Source organism: Perissodus microlepis, chromosome 10 (assembly GCF_051167445.1).
Source record: "Perissodus microlepis isolate ML-2025 ecotype Zambia chromosome 10, ASM5116744v1, whole genome shotgun sequence".
Classification (NCBI taxonomy): Eukaryota; Metazoa; Chordata; class Actinopteri; order Cichliformes; family Cichlidae; genus Perissodus; species Perissodus microlepis.
This window is the reverse complement of record NC_140470.1, coordinates 27,879,431-27,904,005: the sequence shown is the minus strand read 5'-3', so window position 1 is coordinate 27,904,005 and position 24,575 is coordinate 27,879,431. Positions and strand designations below refer to the sequence as shown.

Here is a 24,575-nt window from a genome sequence, read left to right as displayed (position 1 = left end):
AACTGGCACCATATTAAATGCTCTGATGTGTCGGTGTACTCACTGAGTTGTTATTGATCAGGGGGCCATTGTCACACGGTGTGGGTGAGGTCTGTTCCTTCGGAGGAGACCCACCGTCTCCATCCTCAATCTCACCATTCCAGGAAGCCGTGGCTGCTTCCTGAAATTCAGACAAACATATACATACATGTATATATATTCCTTTTTTGGATCATGACACCACCTTTTGTTTTTTGTTTGTTTAATTTTGCCTCTCCACACCACCTCAGGAGATTTAAAATAAATCAAACAATCAAGACATGATTGAAGTACAAACATTCAGTGATAAATTCGAGGGGCTTTGACAAACGTATTGCATTAACTGTTTAGAAATTACAGCCATTTTTATACACAGTCCCCCATTTTCAGAGGCTCAGAAGCAATTGGACAACTGATTGACAAGCAGTTTCATGTTCTTTTATTCAGTTACAAATTAAGCTGAACTTGCATTTTACAGCTGCTTGGTGGAAGATGCCGATGCAAGCAAAGGAGGCTGAAAACCCAAAATAAACCTATCAAAGAGACAGAAAACCTGCCAGATCAGCATTCTGGTACATTCTTAAAAAGAAGGAATGTACTGGCAGCAGCAACAGAAAGAAAAATCCCCTCACGTCTAACCAAGTCCAGAACACTCTCGAGGAGGAGGCAGACATATCATTGTTAAAGTCTACAATCAAGAGATGGCTTCATGAGTGTAAACACGCAGGGCTTATAACAAAGTGCAATCCGCTGTTTATACTCAAGAACAAGAAGGCCAGATTAGACTTTTCCAGAGAACATTTCAAATAGCCTGCACAGATCTGGAAAAAAATATTGGGACAAATGAAAGCAAGATAACCCAGAACGATGGGAAGAGAAGAGCATGGAGAAAGAGATCTAAAGTATATCACATTAACAGTGAAACACGGCGGAGGCGGTGTTATGGCATGGGCACGTATGGCTGCCATTGAAACCAGACTGCTAGTGTTTCTTGATGATGTGACTTCTGATAGAAGCAGCAGGATGAATTCTGCTGTGTATGCGGCTGTACTCTCTGCTCAAATTCAGCCAAATGCTACAAAACTGATTGGACAGAACTTCACATTTTAAATGGATAATAAGCCAACGCAGACTGCTAATGCAATCCAAGAGTTTCTCAAGCAAAGAAAGGGATATTCTTCAAAGGCCAAGTTAGTCACATGCCCTCAACCCAACAGACCGTGCAGAAAACTGAAGGCACAGAGACCCACAAACATGCAGAAACTGAAGGTGGCTGCAATAAAGACCTACCAGAGTAGCACTGAGGAGGACACACAGCATTTTGTGATGTCCATGGGTTAAAGCTGGAAATTTGCACTTCAATCACATTTTGATCATTTGATTGAAAAGTCACTGTGGTGGTATACAAGGGCAAAACTGCAGGAAACATGTCATTGTCCACATACTTATGGAACTGTATGCATGAATTCATTCAGACTGTTATCAGTTACAAATTATTAAGATCATACAGACTAAAGATCATCTAGTGACCCTGGACCTCCAACTAGTCACGGAATATCATGGTTGCAAAATTATTTTATAATTTTTCCAGAGTTTTTTAGATGTGGATGGATTTTATGACCACAACCTTCTGACAGTAGGATGATGGAAAGTTGATGCTTGGAAACATTTAGAAGAATTCACAGATTGCTCTCAGTTCAGAAAGACCCAATGTCATAGAATTAATGGAAAGTTAAAGGCGTTTTATTTACATTACAGCCTTCTAAGGGAAATCTGAAGTGCAATGGTTGGTTACATACTGGTCTTTTATAAGGAAAATTGAACCATTTTATTTGGTTTTATTAACCAGAAGTATGACTAAGATGAGATTACTTATATTTAAATTGAACTAGACACAAAATCTGACAGGGGAAAATGTGACTTAAACATAATAATTGAGCACGCAATCCTGTCGAAGTTTGAGCATTTGAGTAAATAACTTCCAAATTGAAAGCCGAACGTCCAGAGTTTCAACAATCCCTAAATCGTATGCACATTGCAGAAAAAGTTTGACTCGTTCGATGTTACACGGTGGACACACTGCTGACATCCTGCTGACATCCTGCAGCAGTTTCAGTAAAAAGTTGGTTGAAATGGACCGGAACGATGAGGCTAATTAAAAATAATGAGCTGCATGGGTTGTACCAGCCAGATAAGCTTATCACGTACCCTGTCACAGTTAAAAATAACATTGTGTCAGAGGACTGAGGTTTCACTTCACTGCTGTAGCAGAAGGAGGCATTAATCTGAGTATAAAGCTCCTTCGTTCAATTTTTTTTTTTTAATTCACCGTCTATTATAATTACTTTAAATAATAACAAATTACATTATTCTTATTATCTTTTTGAGTACGTGTGTTATTTCATTACATATTTTTGTTCTGGTAATAATTTAAACTGAACAATCTCTGGAGGATCATTTGTGCCAAGTTACTCATTCAGAATGTAAGTAAGTGCACTTAAAAACAACTTTAAAGCCTGATGGATCGATCTAGCAGCTAGAACATTACGTTCACTTGTCAAGGCCCATAAAATGTTTACAGTGACCATATTGGGTGATACTTTATTGCAGAACAAAGCTAATTTCCTCTAGCGGTACTGTGGTTTTTCCATCATCTGATACAGTTTACTAAAGTCCCGCCTTCAACGAGACCTGCAATAACAGGTTAACAGTGATTTCATTAGTAAAATAGCAGCTGAGTGTTTTTGCTGTGTGTGTTTATGTCTCAAAAATATATACAGTGTTGTTCACTTATTGTGCTAATGGAAGTTTATACACCCTCTTAGACATACTTGCAGAAATCCTCGCTTTTGCATTCATCCACACTTTAAATGTGACGCTGCTTACACAGCTTACAACAGGATTCTCCTCTTTCTTACCCCATCAGACAGAGAGGAGGATGTGGTGTTGTCCTGAGGGCTACAGGGTGTGCTGCTGGTCAAGAAGCTGCCTTGCTCCCCACCTGACAGTGCAGGTGAGTGGGGTGCTGAGAGAGTGTCTCCTCCTTCCTTGTTCCCTTCCTTCTCCTCTTCCAGGGGGATCTGAGGAAGCCCTGGAGGCCTCCCCAGCACTGTCAGGGCTACATAGGAGCCCGCTGCCAGAGAGGAGTCATGGGAAAGGAATGAGGGAGGGAGGGGAGAATATAAAAGCCATCAAAACCAGCTTAGACAACCCAATGTGTCAGACCGTTAGAGGAACAATAAGCAATCTGCAGAGCAAGTATGCTTATATGTTATGTCATGTGATAATGTGCTGTTTGAACTGCTAACTGTAGCACTTATGCTGCAATAACTTATAAAGGCAGTGTTTTGGCTTTAAGTCTATATATAATAATACGATGTTAGCTGACACGTCTCATCCTTTCTGATAAGTCACTTAAGATATTTTTGCTCAAATGTAGTTTAGGATTAAAACAACTCAACTAATGTTTATGTTGACTTAATAATATCTTCTTAATGAGCCTTGTAAATCACAAACAACACAACAGATGTGATACAGCAAACTAAGGATGTAAATAATTAGAGCATACTCACATCTTATCAACTTTACAACCTCTAGGTGGTTTGAATGTGTAACTAAGGTCCCGTTGACCTGTCCAAAGACAAAAAGCATTAGCAAAGAATTTCTACAACTGACCAACATATGTTCCTTAAAGCCTAAAACCCACAATTATACTGTTTTGTTTATTTCATTCGTGGTAGTCACTGTTTCTATGTGGCATCATTCTGTTTTTCTGTTATTCTAAACAAACCTCATGACAACATCAAAAGTATCCGTGGACATCAGTCCATCTCACTGACTTCACTGTGCTTTTAGTGGCTCATTTGTTATTTCTGAACATGTTTAAAAAGAGCCACAAGAAATGTACGCATGCATTCATAACAGGGAAGAAGCTTTGTGACACAAAGCTGGAGTGGCTGAAAAACATTTGGTTAGCTGATCACTTTATTATTAATTCAGTTGCTTTTATAGTACTTTTTCAGGCATTTTATAGCCTTTATTTTGATAGACCAGTAAAAATTAGATGGGAAAGTATGGAGAAAGCATGTGAGCTGTTGTGAGACCCTGTTTTTATAATATTTCTAAGAAAAGTAAAAACACATAACAGCTGGGATGGAAGAAAATGGATAGAGATAAAGCTAAAGCAGGACTTACAACATGAACAGGTCACACTGTGAACTGCATGTTGGTTTTCTGATATTTTATTACAGTGCAAATAACCTATAGATTCTTTTTAACTTTCTAAAGTCATCAGTCCAGTCATTACCACGTTACATTGTGACTGCCCAGCTGTGCAGAGGCGAAAGAGTGATGAAGCATGAAACTGTTCTGTGTTTGTCTATTGTTTGAAAATCGAGCACAGCATCAGTTCAGGAAGGTACAAAGTGAAATTCAGCCACAAACCCAGCAGCTCAGCTGATCTAAATGCCAGCCCACCTCACCTAATGGCTCAACTGACACCCTCATATGCATCAAATTAGCAAATCACGTAGGGAGCGCCATTTAAGCTACTTTATCTTTCCTAATAACCCCTGGAAAACACAAAAATCCCTTTGGGGTTGCATCATGAAGGGCATCTGGTGTAAAAATCCGCCAAATCAAGCATGTGGAGCTAGAAACTGTGGCAACCCTCAGTGAACAAGGCAGCAGCCTGTCCAACAATTGCTGCACATCTGCAAGCCTTTGTGCAACCCACCTCCATCACAGCTTCCCTTCTGATGCTGTTCCTGATTTTTCTTTCCTTTTGGGTCATCTTGCGGCTGCTCTTACTGCCTCCATCATTCCAATAAATGCACATCACTGCTTACGGAACTATCCATCTCCTTTTTTAGTCCTAACTAAACTATTTGTGGCGCGTTTTAAATTGTACACTATCAATGTCTCCTTGAGAAAACATTGAAAATGTGTGTGCCAAAGTCAAGAAACTATAGGACAAAAACATCCTGCATTCAACTTACTACACAGTCCTAATCCCTTTGTCATTATCTGTGAGGTTTACTGTACAGAAGTACCACTCTGAAAAAATGCCTGATACCCATCCCATTGTGTACAATAAATACAGATTTCCTAAGAAATAAGAACTGGATTTGAATTTTTATTTTGGGGAAGTAAATAAAAAGAAAAGTTTTAAAACAAAGGAAAAATTGGTGCTAATGTGCTCTTGTATTTTAGACTCATTAAGGTTCATTTGCTGATCCCAGAAGCAAGAACAAAATAAATGAGGAAGCTAACCTTAATGATCCTATCTCCTGTCTGCACACCAGCTCGCATTGCAGCTCCATCTATAATGCAAAAGACAGGAGAGGGTCAGATGTAGAGTGAGTGAGTGAGTGAGTGAGTGAGTGAGTGAGTGAGTGTGTGTGTGTATAAGAAGTAAGAAAGAGAGAGAGTCTTACCTTCTTTGACCAGCTGCACAAACACAGGGTTGTCTCCACTTACTGTCAGCCCAAAGCCATTTTCATCTCTCTGGATTATCACACAGCGCTGGACCAGACCTGTCTCACACACACACACACACACACACACACACACACACACACGGTACCCAAAGCGGTAAAAAAACAAACAAAAAGAAACTGTGGACGACTTTGTTTTGTGGCATTTTGTTTGTGTTACAAAGATGAAAGCGTCACACTGCTGTTGTTGTTGGATGTGGTTGATATCAACATTACAAAATTACTGAGAGCAGTAATATATGAAGTTTAATCTCATTCTTTTGCACTATAAACCTCGATCCGGTACTGCGGGGGAGAAAAAAAAAAGCATTCACACAGGAAGTGACAAATTACAAGACTGAAATGAAAATAGTTTCTTAAACAGTCTCCTGCCGTCTTTGCTGAGACTCACTGCTAAAAGATCTTCATTTTTCCTCTCATCTCTTGGAGAGAGTTCACTGGAATAATGTTTAAAATAGTCGTGAAAATCAAAATAGATACCACGGAGCAGCAGAACTAAAGGTTGACACTGGCTTAGTTATTGGTTGCCTATTTGTTGTTTTAACATCACGGCCTGGTTTTATTATTAGAGAAAACATCTGTACTTATAACTTTATATTGCTAAAGTAAAACTTGTTGGAGGAAATTTGTTGTTGATGATTTTTTAACACAGATTTTAAATGCATGACCACATCTTTATTGTTTTAAAGCTGTGATAGTGATGGTATTGATTGTTCTTTGCTCTGCATGAAGACATAATCTAAAATAATAACCTGGAAAACATTTAGATCGGAAGTTATATGACAAAAGTATGGTGTTCCACAAGGGTCAGTTTTAGGTCCTCTATCAAATCTTCCTTCACTTACCTCAGAAGTTATCTTTATTCTGCAGATGTCACTCAACTTTATATAAACATATACCAAACCTCAGCACTTAGGATGAATTTTTTTGTTTGTTTTTTGCAGATAACAATATCTGTGTAGATATGTGTAGGCAAATAGGCCTCAAACCGATTCTAAAGCTTGAAACTACAGTAGCACACAATTCTGGGCCAAAGGCACACCAGCACAGTGCTTAAACCTGACAGGAGGAATCACACAGATAGAAATAATAAACAATAATAATCTTTTTAACCTTTTCACGCATAGTGGTCACTACAGTGGACAGCTATTCAAAGGCTGTTTTATTGTATTTGTGTCAGTGTTGATGGTATACTTGCACATAAACACAACACACAGTGTATATTATTTATTCATTTGTCAAATTCATATGTAAGTAAGTGTATTCACATGTAAAAACCCTTTGAAAAGTACATGTTTAAAAAATGAAGTTCAAAAATCTTTTTTCATGCCTAAAGATGAATAAAAATAATTAAGAAAAAAAAACCCTGATTGTGGTTGTCATAATTCATGCATGAAAGGGTTAAACTCACTCCCTATCTAAAGCAGAGACGTTAATCTCATTTCACATCGTGGGTCACATGTACCTCCATTTTGATCTTAAGTGGGCAGAAGAAGTGAAACTGTCACTAAAAAGGCGTTTAACTACACATTTAATCACTGACACTTCCTAATATAAGAAGAGGAAGTGCGATTTCAACACTACCAGTACAGTGTTTCTCTATGATAAAAAAAAATGTTGTTGTAGTAAATAAACAAATCTGTGAGCACGACTCTCTGGAATTAAACTCCAAGAACAAAATGTATAAAATTACAGAAAATGTTTTGGTTTCATTGCCCAGACTGTACTGTAATTATAAAAGGAAATAGTTTCTTTTTTATACTGTAGAGCCAGTACTTATTTACTTTGGTGTAGTATGAATGGCCACAGGAGCGGTCTCTATCAGCAGGAAAAGCTGTAAAACTTATAAAAATATATTTAATAGTCCGAAATTTATCCTCCTTCACATTTTTCAAAGCCATTCAGGTGAACGGATTGGAGTTTATGATGGACTTCTACTGTTTGACAGCCCTGATCTAAAGGTTGAATGCAACAACCTAATGCCTGTAACTAAAATGCTGCACTTGCAGTGTGGTTATCCTCTATGATCCCCCTCGTTCCTCATTCCTGTTAACATGAAAGATGCACAGACTTCTTTGTTAACTATATACACTATATTTATAAAAATGATCAGGTAAAACGGTACAGTGCTAGACCAACCATGATTTTATTATCCAGTGTGAATGAATTAAATATATAAAGACACTGATGTATTTTCACAATGAGATCTGTGTTATGTGTGAAAAAAAATTATATAAGTTATATAAAACCTAACTTGTATCGTCCCAAATATGCATCAAAAATATATTTAAATGAGAACTGCTACAAAGAGAGTAGAATAAGTATTACTCTGATTACTTTGTTTTTAATGTTAAATAAAGGTAAGTGATTTGTGGAGTGCATGAGGTAGACTAGAACTTTAATCTCACCCACTGGTCTTACCCACGTTTTGTTTTTTAAGTGGTAAGAAAGCGACGCCCTGATTAGACATTGAATTAAATGTCGCATAAATGGCACAGAAATGCCCATCAGCTCACGCCAGGAGCACAGCTAGTAGTACTCATTTTAATCTGACCAATCTTTGCAGTCCTCTGAGGTCAGTGACTCCTTTTGCAAACCGAGCTGCGTCTATAATAAAATCCTACAAATCAACCTCACCAGCAACATGAAATCTGCAAAGAACATCTGCTAGATCAGGAAAACTTGATGTTCTTCCTGCAGCCACTGAGGAAGCTTAGTGCAATCTGCCTGTCTGGTTACTCCCACTTCAAAGAACCATCAGAGAGAGTTGAGTGGATAATTGGTTGTCTTTTGGACTCCATGAGGAGCCTCAAGACTCCAGGGTGAACAAAAGGGCAGAAAGGATTAATGTCAACCCGGCAACCCAGGCAACCACCTTCACAACTTCTTTCTGAGCGCAGCCTACACCCACACCATCTCTATTCGCTCCCCCGCCAGCCTCTGTGATAAATACTCTAGTGGACAATATCTGTTTTAAAGTTTTAAGCAAATTGGATGCAAAAGTTCAGGCTTAGAAAAATAACACTTCAATAGTACAAGTGTAGAAAAGAAAGCTGCATCACTGATGAAGCTGGAACTCTTTGTCTACGCACTATTGTGCTATTTCCCTGAGCAAAGACTTCGCTATAATCTGATTTTTTTGTCTGTCCAATTATTGAAAGCAGAAAGATATTTAAACTTAATTTGAAGTTAACACCACAGAACGTTCAAGTGATGCAAAACAATTCATTTCTGCACCCGCACATCGGTACAAGCTGAGATTAGAAAGTTGTGCTACGAGCTAAGAATCGATCCGTCGTCATTCATCGAGCCTTTATGACGGATATTTACAGATAAACCTTCACATTGAATTCACAAAGTGAAAATTCTGCAGAAAGTGAATGAAGCAAATGAGAAAACAAACGTGGTCAACAAATCCAAGAAAATAAAGAAATCTGTGTCTGTTACCTGTAGGGTCGAACTCATTTTTGAGGGAAGGAGAGGGTTTCTCATTCTTTGGCTTCCAGTCTGTGGGCTCCCTGTTGAGAATGCTCGGAGTCCTAAAGAGACAAAACATCAAACCTTAAAAGTCAAAGTTTAGCTGCAGTTAGTAAAGCTGAAGTTGTTTTCCGAATGTCCTTCCAAATTAAATCCTGATGTTGCTCTTTTCATTCTTATATGAAATACATAAATATATACAAAATGTTGGGCTGCTCATCATGGCATTCATTCATTTAGCTTTTATATCTGCATATTCAAAATATGCATTAAATAATTTCACAGGAAGCAGTGTGGGAGCAGCAGAGCCGGGCAGATGTTTTGATTGATGTTTAAATGTTTCTGTCCACCTTGTAAAGATCCTTCTAACAGATATCTGTTTTAATAAACGTGCAGCGTTTCATTATCTTGGCAAAATAAAGCCATCTCGAGTCATTTCCCTTCATCCTAGTAGCGTGCCAAAATCTGTAATTCCTCTAGTGGCCACATGAGGCTGGCTCAAAAGTGAGTCAATGCCCCATAGACTCCAATGTTAAAAAGCCCAACCAGAGCAGAAATAAACATGTTTAAAGCCTGAATCACATTTTTTACTATTGTCTGTAGTTATAATTACTTTACTTTAACTTTACATTTCAACAATATGAAGACGCTCAATTGCATTTTAGCTACCTGCTATTTTTTATTTTATTTTTTTACCTCCAGTTATTTGCATTTTTAAAGCAATTATCTGATTATCCTGAGGGATAATTATACTAACACGTTACTGAGTTGACTTTTTGAGGTACCTTGGTACCGATTATCAGGGATCTGTCTCTAAAGTAGGTTAAAAATTCTGACTTGACAAAACAACTGTCGATGAGTCTGTAGTTCCACTTAGTCCATCCCTAAGTGGAACTACAGACTTGCTGATGTCTAATTTAGAATAATTTGCCAATAAAACAACTCACTAAGCTCCATGTACTCCCACTTTCTTGGATTTTATAAGCATATCCCCCACTGGAGCTGGACATGAAGGTGGCAGTTCATTTATTAATAGCTGAGGCTCCCTCAGCTCGTCCCTCCCTACTCGTTCCAGAAGAGGGGGTTTTGTTTGTGCTGCTGTTCCTCCCTTGGACAATGGGGGCCCTGGGCTTTTAACAATGGCTCCCACGTCAGAGCCAACTTACTATACTGTGGCTTTGTGGGACACATTCCCGGAAACAGGGACCAGGGTTTTTGGCTTGGCCTGAGTTTCCTGAATGTGGGAGAGGGCTGAGAAAGAAGCAGAGGAGGGAGGCGGGAAGGAGGAGGAGGAAGGAGGTGTCTTTGAGGAAAGACAGAAGACTGGGCTTAGGAAATTTCAACTAAACCTCCCAAAGTGAACAATCTAGTGTAAACTCTCCTTATGGCAAAGAAAAGGAAAGAAAGTAATTAAATGCTGGGACACCATATGACAAAGACGTAGGAATATTTTCCGGTATGCCGGGCTCCTGGAAAATGAACCAGACTAAACATGCAGTGGATCCTCACAATTACAGACAAAAAGAGATAACTGTGGGTTATGCTGAACAGGAGACTATTATGGTTTTAACCTTGAGATCTGAACCTCCTCCTTGCTGTGGTTGGAAGAGATTAGCAGCTGATAGGACATGGTGAGAAAAGGGCAGACTAAGTCCTGCTCATGGGGTGGCAGTAAGTAAGTGTATGAGAAGAGGGAGGAATTCAGCTCTCAGCTTGTGATGTGTACGCCACATTCGTGCAGTTTGGGCCCCAGGATCAGGCGAAAACATTTGTGACGCCTGAAAACACGTTTCACTGTTCTTCCACAAGAACACGCAGAGTTATGACACTCTGACAATAAAAAAAAAGGTTTATGAGCGTACATAAAAACTCAAAACTGCAAGTCGCTGACATACAGTCGAGTGAAAAAGAAAGCACACACCACCTTTAGCAGCAATAACTTAAAGTAATCAGTTTCTGTTTGAGTTTATCGACCTTTCACATGCATCTAGGGGAATTTCAGCCGACTCTTCTTTGTAACGTTGCATCAGTTCACTGAGGTTTGAGGGAATTCACTTATGCACAGCTCTCTTAACGTCTCCTCACACCTCAATCGGGACTTTGACCCTGTCATTGCAACACCTTGATTACCTTCTTCTTCAGCTGTTCTGCTGTAGTTTTTAGGATGTGCTTGGGATCACTATAGTGCTGCATCAGCCAGTTTATTTGACTCTAGAATATTGTGGTAAAAAGAGGAGTTTAAGGCTGGTTCAGTGACTGCAAGGTGCTCAGGTCCTTCAAATAATCACCCCTCAACTACCGTGCTTCACAGTCGGTATGAGACGTTTGTGCTGTGTTTGGTGTCAGCCAAACATGGAGCTGTGCATTATGTCAAAACATCTCCGCTTTGGTCTCTCTGTACTCAGGACATTGTTACAGAAGTCTTGTGGTTTGTTCAGATGCAACTTTTCAAACCTAAAATGTGCTGTCGTGTTTGTTTTAGAGGGACGAGGCTCTCTCCTGGCAACCCTTCAATGCAATCCATACTCGTTCAGTGTTTTTCCCAATTTCACTGTCATTAACTTTAATATTTAATATGCCAACTGAGGTCTGAAGTCAAATCTGGGGAGATATTGTTGACATTGTGTTAACACATGCCTGTATGGTCCAGACAGGTAAACTTATCTGCTCATACTTGCTGATGATCACTGATAATAAAGTGGCTTTGATTAGCAGCACCCTGCTGCTACTCGCCTACTTAAACCCCAGTTAGTCACAACGTCAGAAGTAGAAATCAGCCGGGCTCTACTCAGAATCCAGCAGGAAAGCCGCTAAGTGCCAGGACATCTCCCCGAGTTGCCAGCAATAATATGGCTTCCCTCTGGAGAGTTAATTAAACTTTGAATGCCAGGGCCATTTTCAGAAATTGCCACCAGAAAAAACATTCCTAAATTCAGTGAAAAAAAAGCTGTTAAGAGACAGATGGGGAACCTCGACGTGTTTTATGAGGGCCTATTAAAAACTTTAAAGAGTTAATGGTGGCTTTTTCGTAGCCACAGATGTTATTAAACCAGTTTTAAAATGCCTTTAACTGCACCTCTACCGAATGTTCAGCACAAAAATCACACACCCACTTTAAACTGTGACGCCTAAGCCATCAACATGATATCCAAGTCATTAAATATCAGCTAAACTAAATGCTCTGGGATTACTTTTTTCCCTTTCAAGAGTTCAGAGATGTAATATTTTTACAGTGCAGCCCGTATATCCTGATAGCACTGTTTGTCCTTTAAAAAATGATCCATGTAATCTAAATCACACTAGACGACCTCTTCGATGAATCTGACCATGCTGGACAGTCTTTGAAACAAAGTGATGGGACATGTTTCAGTCCTAACAATCGATGTACCTCCTTTTGTTGTCCTACAAGGAGGAAAAGAGTTCATGTCCATGTGAAACGTTTCCTGGAACCTTAGAAAAGAAGGGATCATTAAAATCAACTGTTTTAGTCTCATTGGGCTGGAATACATGGTCACAGCTCAGACTTTCTTTGCTTGCTTACTGCAAAGTTATCAAAAGAGGACAAAAAATACAACAAAAAAACAAAACAAAAAAAAACATGCAACAATCTACTCGGGCCTCAGATGCCAAAAATACCAGACAATTCCTCTGGGATGATAACAGCAGCAAAGGACTTAGCTCCAGAGAGCTGGAGAACTGGAACGCCAATGAGTACGAAGCTAAAACTCCAAATATAGTAGCACTCACTGTTTATTATGAAAGCAGCAGGCTACACTAAAATGCAAAATCATTTATGCTTTAATTTTGCTCTCTGTAACCCAAATTAAATGTCCTAAAAGAATATAAAGAATGCAGGAATAGGTTAAAAAGTTGATTTTAAAGGTGAATAACCAAAGCCCCGGTCTTATTGTGGGACTGACTGGAAATTTCTGGTACTGTAGTTTGTTTGTTGGAATACAGAGATGTGCAAGTATCAAACTGCACCAGCTCTGAGGCTTTGGAGAAGAAAGTTTGCACAGGACTTTATGCCTCCCAGGATTCAGTAGCTTCTAGAAACACCTTCAGCAGCAATAACTTGATGTAATTGTTTTTTGTAGGACTTCATCGTGACTCTTCTTGATATCACTTGAAGTTTTGGGGCAGTTATTTATCCACAGCTCACTAAAGCATTTCAGTCAGGCTGAAGTCTGGACTTTGCGCCACTGCAACAAATTGATTCTTTTCTTTTTCAGTCATTCTGTTGTAAACATGTTTACACGCTATTGCACGACTCAATTTCAGCAAACAGTGCTCACACTTCACTACAAAACTTTGGCATTCAGAGGAGCTCATACTCAGCCCAGTAACTGCAAGGTACCCAAATCATGCCTCCTCCACCACCGTGCTTCACAGCTGGTGTGAGGTGTTGAGACATAATACATAACGAAGAGGGCCATGTCTGGCCAACATCAAGCACAGCTTATCAGCACAAGCATCTTCACTTTGGTCTTATCTTCCAAAGGACATCGTTCCACAAGTCCTGTGCTTGAGATGGATCTTTGCAAACCTAAACCTGTTATGTTGGTATGTTCTTTTTTAGAGAGAAGAGGCTTTCTCCTGGAAACACTTCCGAACAAATCATACTAGTTCAGTCTTTTTCTAACCGTACTGTCATGAACTCAAACATTTAACATGCTAACTGAGGTCTGTGGAATCTGAAATGTGCATAGAGCCCCCACCCCCCAAAAAATTGAGCGTAGCATTCATGCAGAATACAAAGTCAAGCATTGTCACGTCAGCTCATCAGTGCCAGCCCACATCTGCTGATGGCACAGCTGATATCCCTCTGAGCTTCTCTGTCTCATATAAAGTGAGATATTTAAGTTGGTTTGGGCTGACACTGTTTTTTGTTGAAGGATAAAGTTAGCAATACTTATTAATATTTTATTTATTTCAACAAAGCCTATAAAAAGACCAAAACTAGCTCCAAACCCACTACTTCCCAGTGAAAAGTTGATATTTAGCAACAGGAGAGATGATGACAAAATAAAATAAAGTGTCTAACACACTGAAGGAACTATGCACCCTCTGCAAAGCTCATAGATGGCCCTATTTCTATCACATCAGTGTCACTAACTCAGGGTGGAATCCCTGTTATGTTATGGCCTTTCTAATTTTATTTTTCTCTATCATTCATTTGATCCCCCCCCCCCCACCAATCCCTCTATTTCAAGGATCCTGGACTAAACAGAAAGGACCACCTTCACATGAACGCTGCCTTGGGGGGAAAAGGACAAATGCACAGACAAAGATCATTAGTAAGATCAATTCTCCATAAGTAAAACAACAACTCTTTCCAAAATGAATATTATCATGCCTGCTCCATTAATAAATCACTCTGCATTTCCATGTGACATTATTGGCTCCCTCCACAAACATCCAAATTCAATAGAAGCTTGTGAACTTCCAGCAGTGACCCAATCAAAACGCTCGACAAGGGCTGTTAAACATTATCCAGTCATCCTCAAATGAATGTTTTAATATTAAACTGACTCACCCAGCACTAACTGCTTTTACAAGGTTAGACTTCACAATGAGATTCAGCTATAAGGACTAAATCTGTAGTGTATGTATAATTTAAATAATAAAGACTTAATTTATTATTTTCAGGTACCACAAAAGGTACATTTTGGCCTCACAAATCATGTTTGCATTAAAAAACAGGGAGAGTACACTCACTGATTACTGATTAGGTACACCTGTTGAATTGCTCAGCAAAGCAAATATTTAATCAGCCAATCACGTGGCAGCAACTCAGTGTATCTGGGCATGTGGACTTAGTCAGGATGACCTGCTGAATTTCAAACAGAGCTTCAGAAAGGTGACTTTTTGTTCCTTCTTCCAGACCCTAGCTGGATAAAATAAAACACATTAATTATACGTGTAAAGGTAAAGGCACATATCATTTTTAGCTGTATGTCATTAGAGTTTGTCCTCAGGTGACATGACAAATTATTGCATAATCTCAGGGTATATTAAGAAACTGATCATGTGGACTAACTTCATAATGAACTCAGCAGTGAGAAATAAGCTGTGTGTTTCAGCCACATTTACTATAAAAGGTCAAATAAATGTATTTACATGGCTACACGTGCTAAAATGTGTGTTTATTCCTGTTCGGACACGGTATGTGTGCCAATTTTGATGCTTGCATGCATTAAGAACAACATGAAGTTAACTGCTGCACTGTCTGAGTATTTCAGAAACTGCTCATCTACTGGGATGGTTCCCACAATGCCATCTCTAATGGTCTAAAAAAGAGAAAATGACCAGTGAGCAGCACATCCCCTGGTGAAAATGCCTTGTTGATGTCAGAGGTCAGAGGATAATGGCCAGATCACTCTGCCTGTTAGGAAGGCAGCTCATTAAAACCAAAGTATGCGTCACTGAATGCACAATCTTAAAGTAGATGAGCTGCAGCAGCAGAAGACCACGCTGGGTACTACTCCTGTCAGCTAAGTAAAAAAAACAGGGCTATAATTCACCAGGGCTACCAAAAATTGGACAATAGAAGACTAGGATACTGTTGCCATCTCCAATGAGTTTCTTCTGATGACTTTTTCCAGCAGGATAGCACAAATAATCTCAAAGTGCTCTCTTGAACATGACAATGAGTTCACTGGACTCAAACGGCATCGTTGGGATCTGGTGGAGCAGGAGATTAACATCACGGATGTGCAGCAACCGTGTGATGCTATCATGTCAATATGGATCACAATCTCGGAGGAATGTTTCCATCACCTTGCTGAATCTATGCCATGAAGAATTAAGCTGTTCTAAAGGCATAAAGGGGTTCAACCTGATAACCTCATGGTGTAACTAATAAAGTTCCTTTCAAACCCTTTTAATGTTGGCTTATTTATCCAACAAGATCCTATAAATATATTTTTAAAATAGCCTCTTTTTACCTTCCCTGTGGATATTATGTTTGTTTAACTTGCATTAATATAGTATCCTATCTCAGGTCAACTTACAGTCAGGGAAACCCAGCGGTTTTCCAGTTTCTATTAGCAAGCTCTTGCACTGTAAATGTAGTGATCTCTGTCCGGCTGGTAGTCAGCCTGCACTGATGTGTCGCCAGCAGAGTTTTAGTCAGGAAGGGCCTGATGGACATTGTTTAGCAATGATGTCACCACTTCCTGTCTGGGCCCTGGTGGTAAAGGGCAGTGAGGCGAGGGGGGGGGGACCCATAGATCAGCAAAACGGTTTGACAAAGAGCAACACAGCTGTTCCACCGCCTGAAGCTTTTGGGTTTATAACTCATTCTCCACACCAGCATCACTTAAACTCACAAAAAAGCAAAAAGCAAAAAAATCTCTGACAGGTTTACAGTACGGGGCGGGGAGCATTTAGAAACGGCACTGAAATGAGCTTCCAACAAAGACAATATGCAGTCTGACCTCCTCCTTCCTGCATCCTACTGCTTCCCTGATCTCGCCTCTGCAGCCTTTTTCCAACTTTTAAGTGCATCAAAGATAAAGCCAAAGTTTTGAGGAGTATCTGTAATCATATCTGTGGAAAATAGACTGTATGCCATCTGAAATGTCATCACTTCTTTGGAGGCAAATTTTACAGCTTAAGCTCATCATCAGAATCAGAATACTTTATTAATCCTTAAGGAAATTCTGTGACAATTATCTGAGTGTCAGGAACTCCACTAGCACATACCTACCAAGCAATTTTGTGCAGTTCAGCGAGCAGCCAGCCCTGACTCAGACACAGTGCTTTATTTATTTATTTATTTATTTAGCAGACCCCATTTGTGTGAGACGAGATGTTAGATCTTGACACCAACTTCTCACAGCAGATGACGTTCCTGGGCTGAGAGCTGTTGACAGCTGAAGCCATGAGATGAGTAGCTTTCACAATGCTGTCTAAGGTTTTTTGTATGCTCTTCATTAGGCGGTGTGTCATCCACACCGGTGGTTAGTTGTGACTTGTCCCTATCGTGAAACTAATACGTTTCTCCCTTATTAACCTCCTCGCTGTCAACAGGGGCTTTTAATGCGTCTCGCCCTCATAATCCCACAATCGCCATGCGTCAACAGACGGGGATTATCTTTAATAGAAGTTTTTTTTCCTAAAGGATTTTTATAAACTGCCAACCAAGAACTCATAAACCTATGTGCAGGTGTATATTTGACTAATCACTGAATCCCAAGATAAACCAGTGGAAACCATTGTTCTACAGGAAGTCAGTGGGACAGATTTACATGCCGTTGCATGTAAATCTTAGCTTTTGATGTTCTTTTCATCAGGTTTGTACCAGCAACTAACGTTCACTAGCGTCAGAGCCCAGGTAGAGGTATGAGATTGACCTTATTATCCAGGTAAATGGAGACAATCGTGCATGCTTATGCCATGAAGAACACTGTTCCTACCTGCAGCATTTTTCTCCTCAACATTCAGTTTTTTGTTAAAGTAAAAAAACATGTCAAACAGTCCTCTAAATTCTATCAATATCATTCTCCGACTGACAAAACCGACTGACCTCAGTATATCCAGCAGCAGTCTGATAAACAAACCACCAGATTATCCAAACTGTTTAAACCATGTGGAGATAAAACTAAAAGTGATGACGCCTCATTGCACATGCACACGTATGACAAGCAGGATGGATCAAATTTGAACAAGGAAGCACATCTACAAACTGTGAACACTGTTTACAAAAGACATTATTTCACTGTTTTTCTTTTCTTTTTTTAATTAATCTGTCTAACCTGTTTGTCTGAGTTTATTTCCTTTGCCGACTTATTTTTATCCATATTTCCGATCCATCCCAGCTGTAATAAACAATTCCTTTGTAGGTCTAAAAGCTTACCGCTTCTGTCCAACCTGCAGGAAGCTGTGCCTGCGCCTGAAGCCCAGCAAGACTCATTAACCTCACGAAAGAGGATGGTTTTGGTTTCTTCTGCAAGGCGAGGCAGATGGGAGAACGTGTCCCATCAAGACCGTAAAATATCGCAAATGTTACCAGAAACCTTGCAAAGGGGGGGCTGAATTCTTCTCGCTGAGAAACACTTGGACAGCCCCCAGGCCGTGACCCAACCACTGCTGGAGTTGGCACATTTGTTACCAGGCAATGACGAGCCATTTCAGTAATGTGGTAATGTGCATGTATTGTTTAGATAGTAAAACAAATTAGATCAACAAAGAGGTGTGTATGCGAGGGACAGACGGACACTTTGTCATCACACGAGGGATGCACGACATCGAGCAAACATCTGACGGCAGCAGTCGCATTCAAAGCCGTCTAATCTGCAAGAATTTCATGAAAACACAGATAACAAAGACCTCAAATACACAGCGCACTACCATTTCTACAGTTAGAGGCTGGTAAATAATTAATATAGACAAAGACATGATCAGTGTCATGTTTCCAGTTGTAGCTCTTCCATAAAGATGAGGCCGAGAGGGAACGTGAGATCATTAGATGAAGCTGTCCAGAGGAAATGATACTGTCAGGGCTTATTCGTTAATCAATACAATATTTTTCATCCATTACCTCTGCCAAGAAGGTTATGTAATTGGTTGGGTTTCTTTGTTTGTTAGGCTACCCATCAATTTTCTTTACCGCTTATCCAAGTCTATCTCAGTTGTCATGAGGCGGGAAGAGTGATGCAATCTGGGCAGGTCTCGTAGCGACAGGCAAACATTCACAGCTTTGCCCAATTTAGATACACAAATTAGCCTAACAGGGCTGTGGGAGGAGAGAATCCATGCAGGCACAGGGAGAACATGTGAACTCCACACTGAAGCTGCCCCGCAGGTTCAAACCAGGAATGCTGTTACTAGTCACTGCACTGGGTGGTGGTGGAGGACAGCTAGTCAGTGGTAGAGCGATTTGTCTGGTTATAATGAACAACATGCTAACTAGTTACTCGAGATGGTGGCGTCCAGGTCCAAATTCTTAGAGGGTCATGTGGCGTTCAGCCACACGAGCCTGAGCAACAACAGGTCTGTGATGAGTGGAGTACTGAGCAGATGAGCATGTGTCCATCAAAGACAAGCATGGGTAACCCTTTCCCTTAAATGAGGAAATCCCTGTAAGTGTTGACCACAAGTTTGAATTGATCACGTCCCCCACCCTTCATAGACACCGCCCATCACTACTCACGATGGTTTAGTGAGTCCTGAGATCACTATCAAACATGACAGCCGAGGAGAAATAAAAGTTGTAACATATTAAATTTGAATAAGAAAACGAGGAAACATCATTTTTATGTTTTCAACAAATGAGATATCCTTCTAGATCCAGAGAATTGATTCCCTTTTTTAATTTATTCCTTGTGGAGGGAATTTTCATTCTTGATCGAGGTCTGCACTTTTTCCACGTGTCCTTAATCAAACTTTATAATTACTATTATTTTATAGCGCTGTTGTTAAAGTTGATGAGGTTTTTTTCCCTTCATGTACTTAACAGTTATTTAAAATATGGTGCATGGATATTTCCATATTAGACCCAATCAGTATTTTGGTCAACCAATTTAATAAAGCAACACTGGCTCATATTTAGATTTATCATTATTGGCTTATATGGTGCTCAATGTGTGCCAAAACGTTATCCAAGAAAAACAAACAAACAAACAAACAAAAACACATGTTAGCTGAAACTGCTATCATCATAAAGCTGATGCAAATAATAGCAACTACATAATTTGCAAATCTCTGCAGCACATCATCATCTCTGCAATAAGCAATTTATTTATTTAATCTTGCTTTTCCATCTAGCAAATATTTGGTCTGTGTTGACACATTTTTATCTATTTTATCTATTATGCTTTGTTAACTACTTTTATGTATTATGGTTTTATATTTAATACGTGCCGGGTCCTTTCTCTCTCTCTCTTTTCCCTCTCCCAAATCATTTTCCTATCTTATTTTGTCAAGCATTTTGGTATACCCTTGGTTTTTTAGTGTGCTTTATAAATAAAGTTTATTATTATTATAATAAGCTGCTAACTAGTTTAAAAATGTAATAAACAATGACCTCATATTCATCATGAACTAAGTGGCTTATATCTAAAGGATCTCAGTGAAGATCAGAATTTATTAAAACCTAACATTATTGATACAACTGCTTTTTGTTGTTATAGTTCCAGCAATCTTGTACTTTATTGTTTTTTTTTAATGGATAAACATCATTGTCGTGGTTTTAGACAACATTTCTGGACATGTTCTTAAGTAGTTTCATCCAGAGTGAACTAAGAAGATTGATAATCACTTCTTCTATAGCTGTGTGTAGGGCCCCAGTCATGCAGGCCTCGGGGCTCATCCGTGTTCCCGTGGCAACCATCAACGTCATCCATTTCCAGTTTGTGTGGCACTTTCTGAAGTTTCACTACAGCCCTGAGAGTAAATAGCAAATATCTGGAGAAAGACTTTGATACAAACTAGAGGCAGCTGAACCAGTGAGCCACTAACCAAACCAATCACTTGAAGGTTTTTGGTTCAACACCCTCTTCCTGACTGATTTCACCTGATGACAGCCCGCAAACTCCAGCGACCGCTCACCAACGATTCGGTGATGTCAACAAGCTACCCTGGGTTCCTCCAAATCAAAAAGGCCTACAGCAGGGGTGGGGAACTCCAGGCCTCTGGAGAACTTCAGGACATGTTGAGGAGGTAAATTAGCCATTAAAATCAGCTGTGTTGGATCAAGGACACGTCTAAAACCTGCAAGACACCGGCCCTTGAGGCCTGGAGTTCCCCCACCCATGGCCTACAGAGACCTCCAAATATCGCTCATTCATCAAGATCTCCAACAAATAAACATCTTGCATCTCTCTAAATAAATTTACACACAACTAAAAATGCATTACTAACCATTTCTCTACATTATTTTAACAGTGACATTAGCACATTTGGTACCTTTGTGCTGGAGCAAGACCACAATAAGCAATTTCCTGATACTTTTAGCTACTGTGCTAAACTAGGCTAACCAGCGCCTTAGTTTAATTTAAAAAAAAGAACACCTGTGTCAATGTTAATTTCCTCATTTTTCAAAAATCCTTTAAAATTGTTGTAATATTTGGACATATACAACTGACAGGGCTGTGGTGTGTTAACATAGTTAAGATAGATGAGTTACATGACTCAGTCTGTATGATTTATGAGTCATATTATGGCAGGCTTTCTCTTCTAAGGCCTATTAAGAATCATTAAGATTGTATGATCATTAAGCAGATATGAACACAGAAGAGACTCATTGTCTTAAAAACCAGCAAAGCAGTCGACTGACTGGGTCCTTCCTGCAGGCTGAAGGTCGAGAAATCAAATGACTTTGTTTGACTCTCCAAGGCAGTCATGTGTGCTTTTATTCAATGGTTTCCTCAAAGAAAACTCCTGACTGCAAAGTGTAAGAAAAACAAATACAGAAATAGCTTATATGGGATTGGATGTGAGTCAAAGTCAGCCTGTAATGTTTCTACCTCAGAGAAGGAAGACACCGAACAACATGAAAACATAAAATAATGATTGATTCTTTATTTGAGGCTGTTATCAGTGATTAATAAGGGTGGGGGTTAATACATTATACCTGCTTCCCTTTGCTACAGCCTGTCAGTGAAACTCCCTGCCTGTATTGAAGTCATGTGACTTTAGTCAAGGATTTGGAGATGTCCAAGGTCCAGTGACTAGTGGTGATTCCTGTGTGTATCCTAGAAAACATGCTGACTCACTGAACAAGTACTAATGGATGCCTTTCAAGAGTACACAACAAAAATACTCAGGAAACTCTCAAATTAAGCAATATATTAGAGACAACTAATTGAAAACATAGCAGCACCACGAAATATCCCTCTTCTGGTTCAACTCTGACAGTCATATTCTGGAGTCAAACAGGGGAAAACCCTGCCCAGTTCTGTGGCCAATTAGTTTTACAATGGACATGTTCATGAACTCCACTGAGAAAACTGTAAATTTTGATTTTCCCTGTCGTTATTACCTGGATAACGTTGCTGTGAGATTATTAGAGTTGCTTAAGTGTTTATCAAAGCCGTGTGCTTTGTTCGGCAGTCCAAGTAGTAGATGAAACAACTTTAAGTGTATTAAAATCCAGCTTTTAATTTAAATGTAAAATAAGCATTAAAATAAAAAAGCCTAAGCATTAAAATTAATAGATGAATTGAATCATTAAATCGCCGAATTAACAAAAAAAAAATACGAAACTAAAATACAAATAATCCAATCCGATTATATGTTGTTTATGTTTTCCAGCCGGGAATATATTTTAAAATCAGGTGTTTTTTAATGGAATCTGGTGTGATGCACTAAGGTGTCTTTCCATTCACAAAACTGACCCGAAAACCCATTCGTCGGCACGTAAGCCAAAATTAAGCAACAAATAAAGACACGCAGAGAATGAGAGTGTGAGAGAGAGTGGCGAACTTACTTGTCAGCGAGTGTTGACTGTGTGCCACTCATTGGGCTTCCCTTGTGAGTTTCCGACGGCTTCACCCAAACAACATTTCCATCATAACTCCCGACTCTTCTGTACTAAAACTGCTTCTTCATTTCGTCTCCTACGCGTCCATGCACGTCCCCGAAACGCTGCCGAGTCTTTACATCCAGCATGAAGGTTTAAAAATCAAAAGTAAAGCTCCTCGGAGACACAGGATGTGTGTTTTTATGTATCTATGGGACGATCCAGCTGTTTAAACTCCAGCAGAAGTGATGAAATGAAATTCGCTTCTTTCAGAAAGCAGCCGCTGCCTGCATCAGGAGATGGACATCTGGAAAAAACCTCAGAGAAAACAGGCTGAAAAAGGTTTTTCTCCCCAGCTTTCACATTCTCAGATTACCTTCAAGTTCAGAGAGAGAGAGAGAGAGAGAATCTCTTGTTTTTCCTTAGGAAATACTTCCATGATGACACTCCAGACTATTCCTGGTGTCCGGGGGAGAATTACGTCAAACTTTGGCTGCTGGATCCAAAATGAACTTTTTTCCCCCCTCTTATTTGCGCGACGTCCCGGTGTTGTTCACTGTGCGGATGTGGACGGTTCGTGCTTTCTGGGGCATCCCGCTGCCGATCTTATCGCTAATTTGTGCGAAGAGTCGCGGTCGTTGCTCTGCTGTGTGATGCATTTGGGAAAGAGGAAATGCTTTGTGCCCCCTCCCCAAAAAAGAAGTGAAAAGAGGAGGAAAAACACACCTTCCATCACGATGCGTTTAGGAGCCCATCGGAGTTCTCTAAACTATACGCTTTATAACGAATATGGTGGGGTTTGTTTGTTTGTTTGTTTGTTTTTACCTTATCTAACAGTGAATCACTTTCTGTGCAACACACTCTTAAGTTAATCTGATTACACACAGATACACTTTACCCAAGCACAATTTGTGCAGTAAAGGATCGGGTTTTGCAGATATTATGTAGCAAAGTCTTTACGTGTTTTCATCTATTTAAACTGCTGCTTTGTTTAACTTCTATTTTATGCCATACATGGATGTCGGTTTTATTTCAGCGTGGCTTGGAGCACATTAAGAAGGCGCTCTGGAGGTGCAGACTTAATTTCCTCTTTTCTTAATTTCCTCAGCATATACTGGAATATAGCGCACTGAGAGTTTTCTCATTTAATATTATCCCTTTAAATAACTAACAGGTCTGTCTGATACTTAAGCTGTTTTAATCTGTTAGTTGATGAATCATTTTATTTTATGAACCTCCTGGCTTTAATAATCCATACACTCAAAACGTTCTGCATATTTAAATCTATAAAACTATATTTATATAAATATGTATAAACTTCTTTACACTGACAGAGAAGGGCCACTGGTCCACACTACTTAAGACAAAACTGGGCTGTGTGACCCACAATGTAAAATGGGTTGGACAAATGTAAATGGATCAAATTCTGTTATCCTTAATACCAGAGTTAATAGTTTTGCATTATCTAAATGGTTTCTATTTTTATTTGTTCTTGAGTTTTTGCTGCCACTTCAATTCAGATTAATTTAGTTTCCAGAACAATTACTGTTCCGTGCATAAAGTATTATTATATTACAATATTTCGCTATTAATTGACAAAGCAACACGTGACAACAAGTGACATGTAAAAATATAGTATAGAATAGAAATCTTTGTTGTCATTAGAAATAAAGCAGTTTGAGATTGGGATGAGACACTGAGCGACTCCTGTGTGGTGCAACAAGGTTGAAACTACATGCATACATTCATGTATGATTAAATAAATGTTACACAAGCATGCCTTAAGACTGTTACTTTTTTTTAAAGAAAAGAAATAAACATTAGGCAAATCACAAAGTAGCACATGCACACAATACAAAAGAGGCAACTGGACCATAAAGTGCAGGGGTCAGTTGATGTCTGCAGGTCTGGAGCTATTCTGCAGTAAAGTTTTCTGACATGAGCGTACTTCATATAAATAGAATATTAATATATTACTATATGTGTTACTGTTAATCTGAATGTGCAGGTTTGAACAGGTGGTGCCAAGGTGATATCAGTCTTTTACAATGGTTTTGGCTCTGACCCTGCTTTGATTTTTTTTTTTTTTGTCTTAGTTGACGATATTGCACTATATATTA

At 39.3% G+C, this 24,575-nt stretch overlaps 1 protein-coding gene across 1 annotated transcript in view; it reads right to left on the bottom strand.

The window, feature by feature from the left end:
* The window catches only part of arhgef12b (Rho guanine nucleotide exchange factor (GEF) 12b), a 45,864-nt gene extending 22,720 nt beyond the window's left edge, over positions 1 to 23,144 (bottom strand). The window contains exons 1-7 of the mRNA XM_084940906.1: positions 22,423 to 23,144; positions 8,961 to 9,052; positions 5,454 to 5,552; positions 5,290 to 5,339; positions 3,591 to 3,648; positions 2,937 to 3,151; positions 44 to 160 (exon numbers count right to left, since the gene is read on the bottom strand). Of these exons, the coding sequence (XP_084797032.1) occupies positions 44 to 160; positions 2,937 to 3,151; positions 3,591 to 3,648; positions 5,290 to 5,339; positions 5,454 to 5,552; positions 8,961 to 9,052; positions 22,423 to 22,454 (663 nt within the window). The 5' untranslated portion in view covers positions 22,455 to 23,144. The remainder of the gene's footprint in view (positions 1 to 43; positions 161 to 2,936; positions 3,152 to 3,590; positions 3,649 to 5,289; positions 5,340 to 5,453; positions 5,553 to 8,960; positions 9,053 to 22,422) is intronic.
* Positions 23,145 to 24,575: the final 1,431 nt, after the last annotated feature.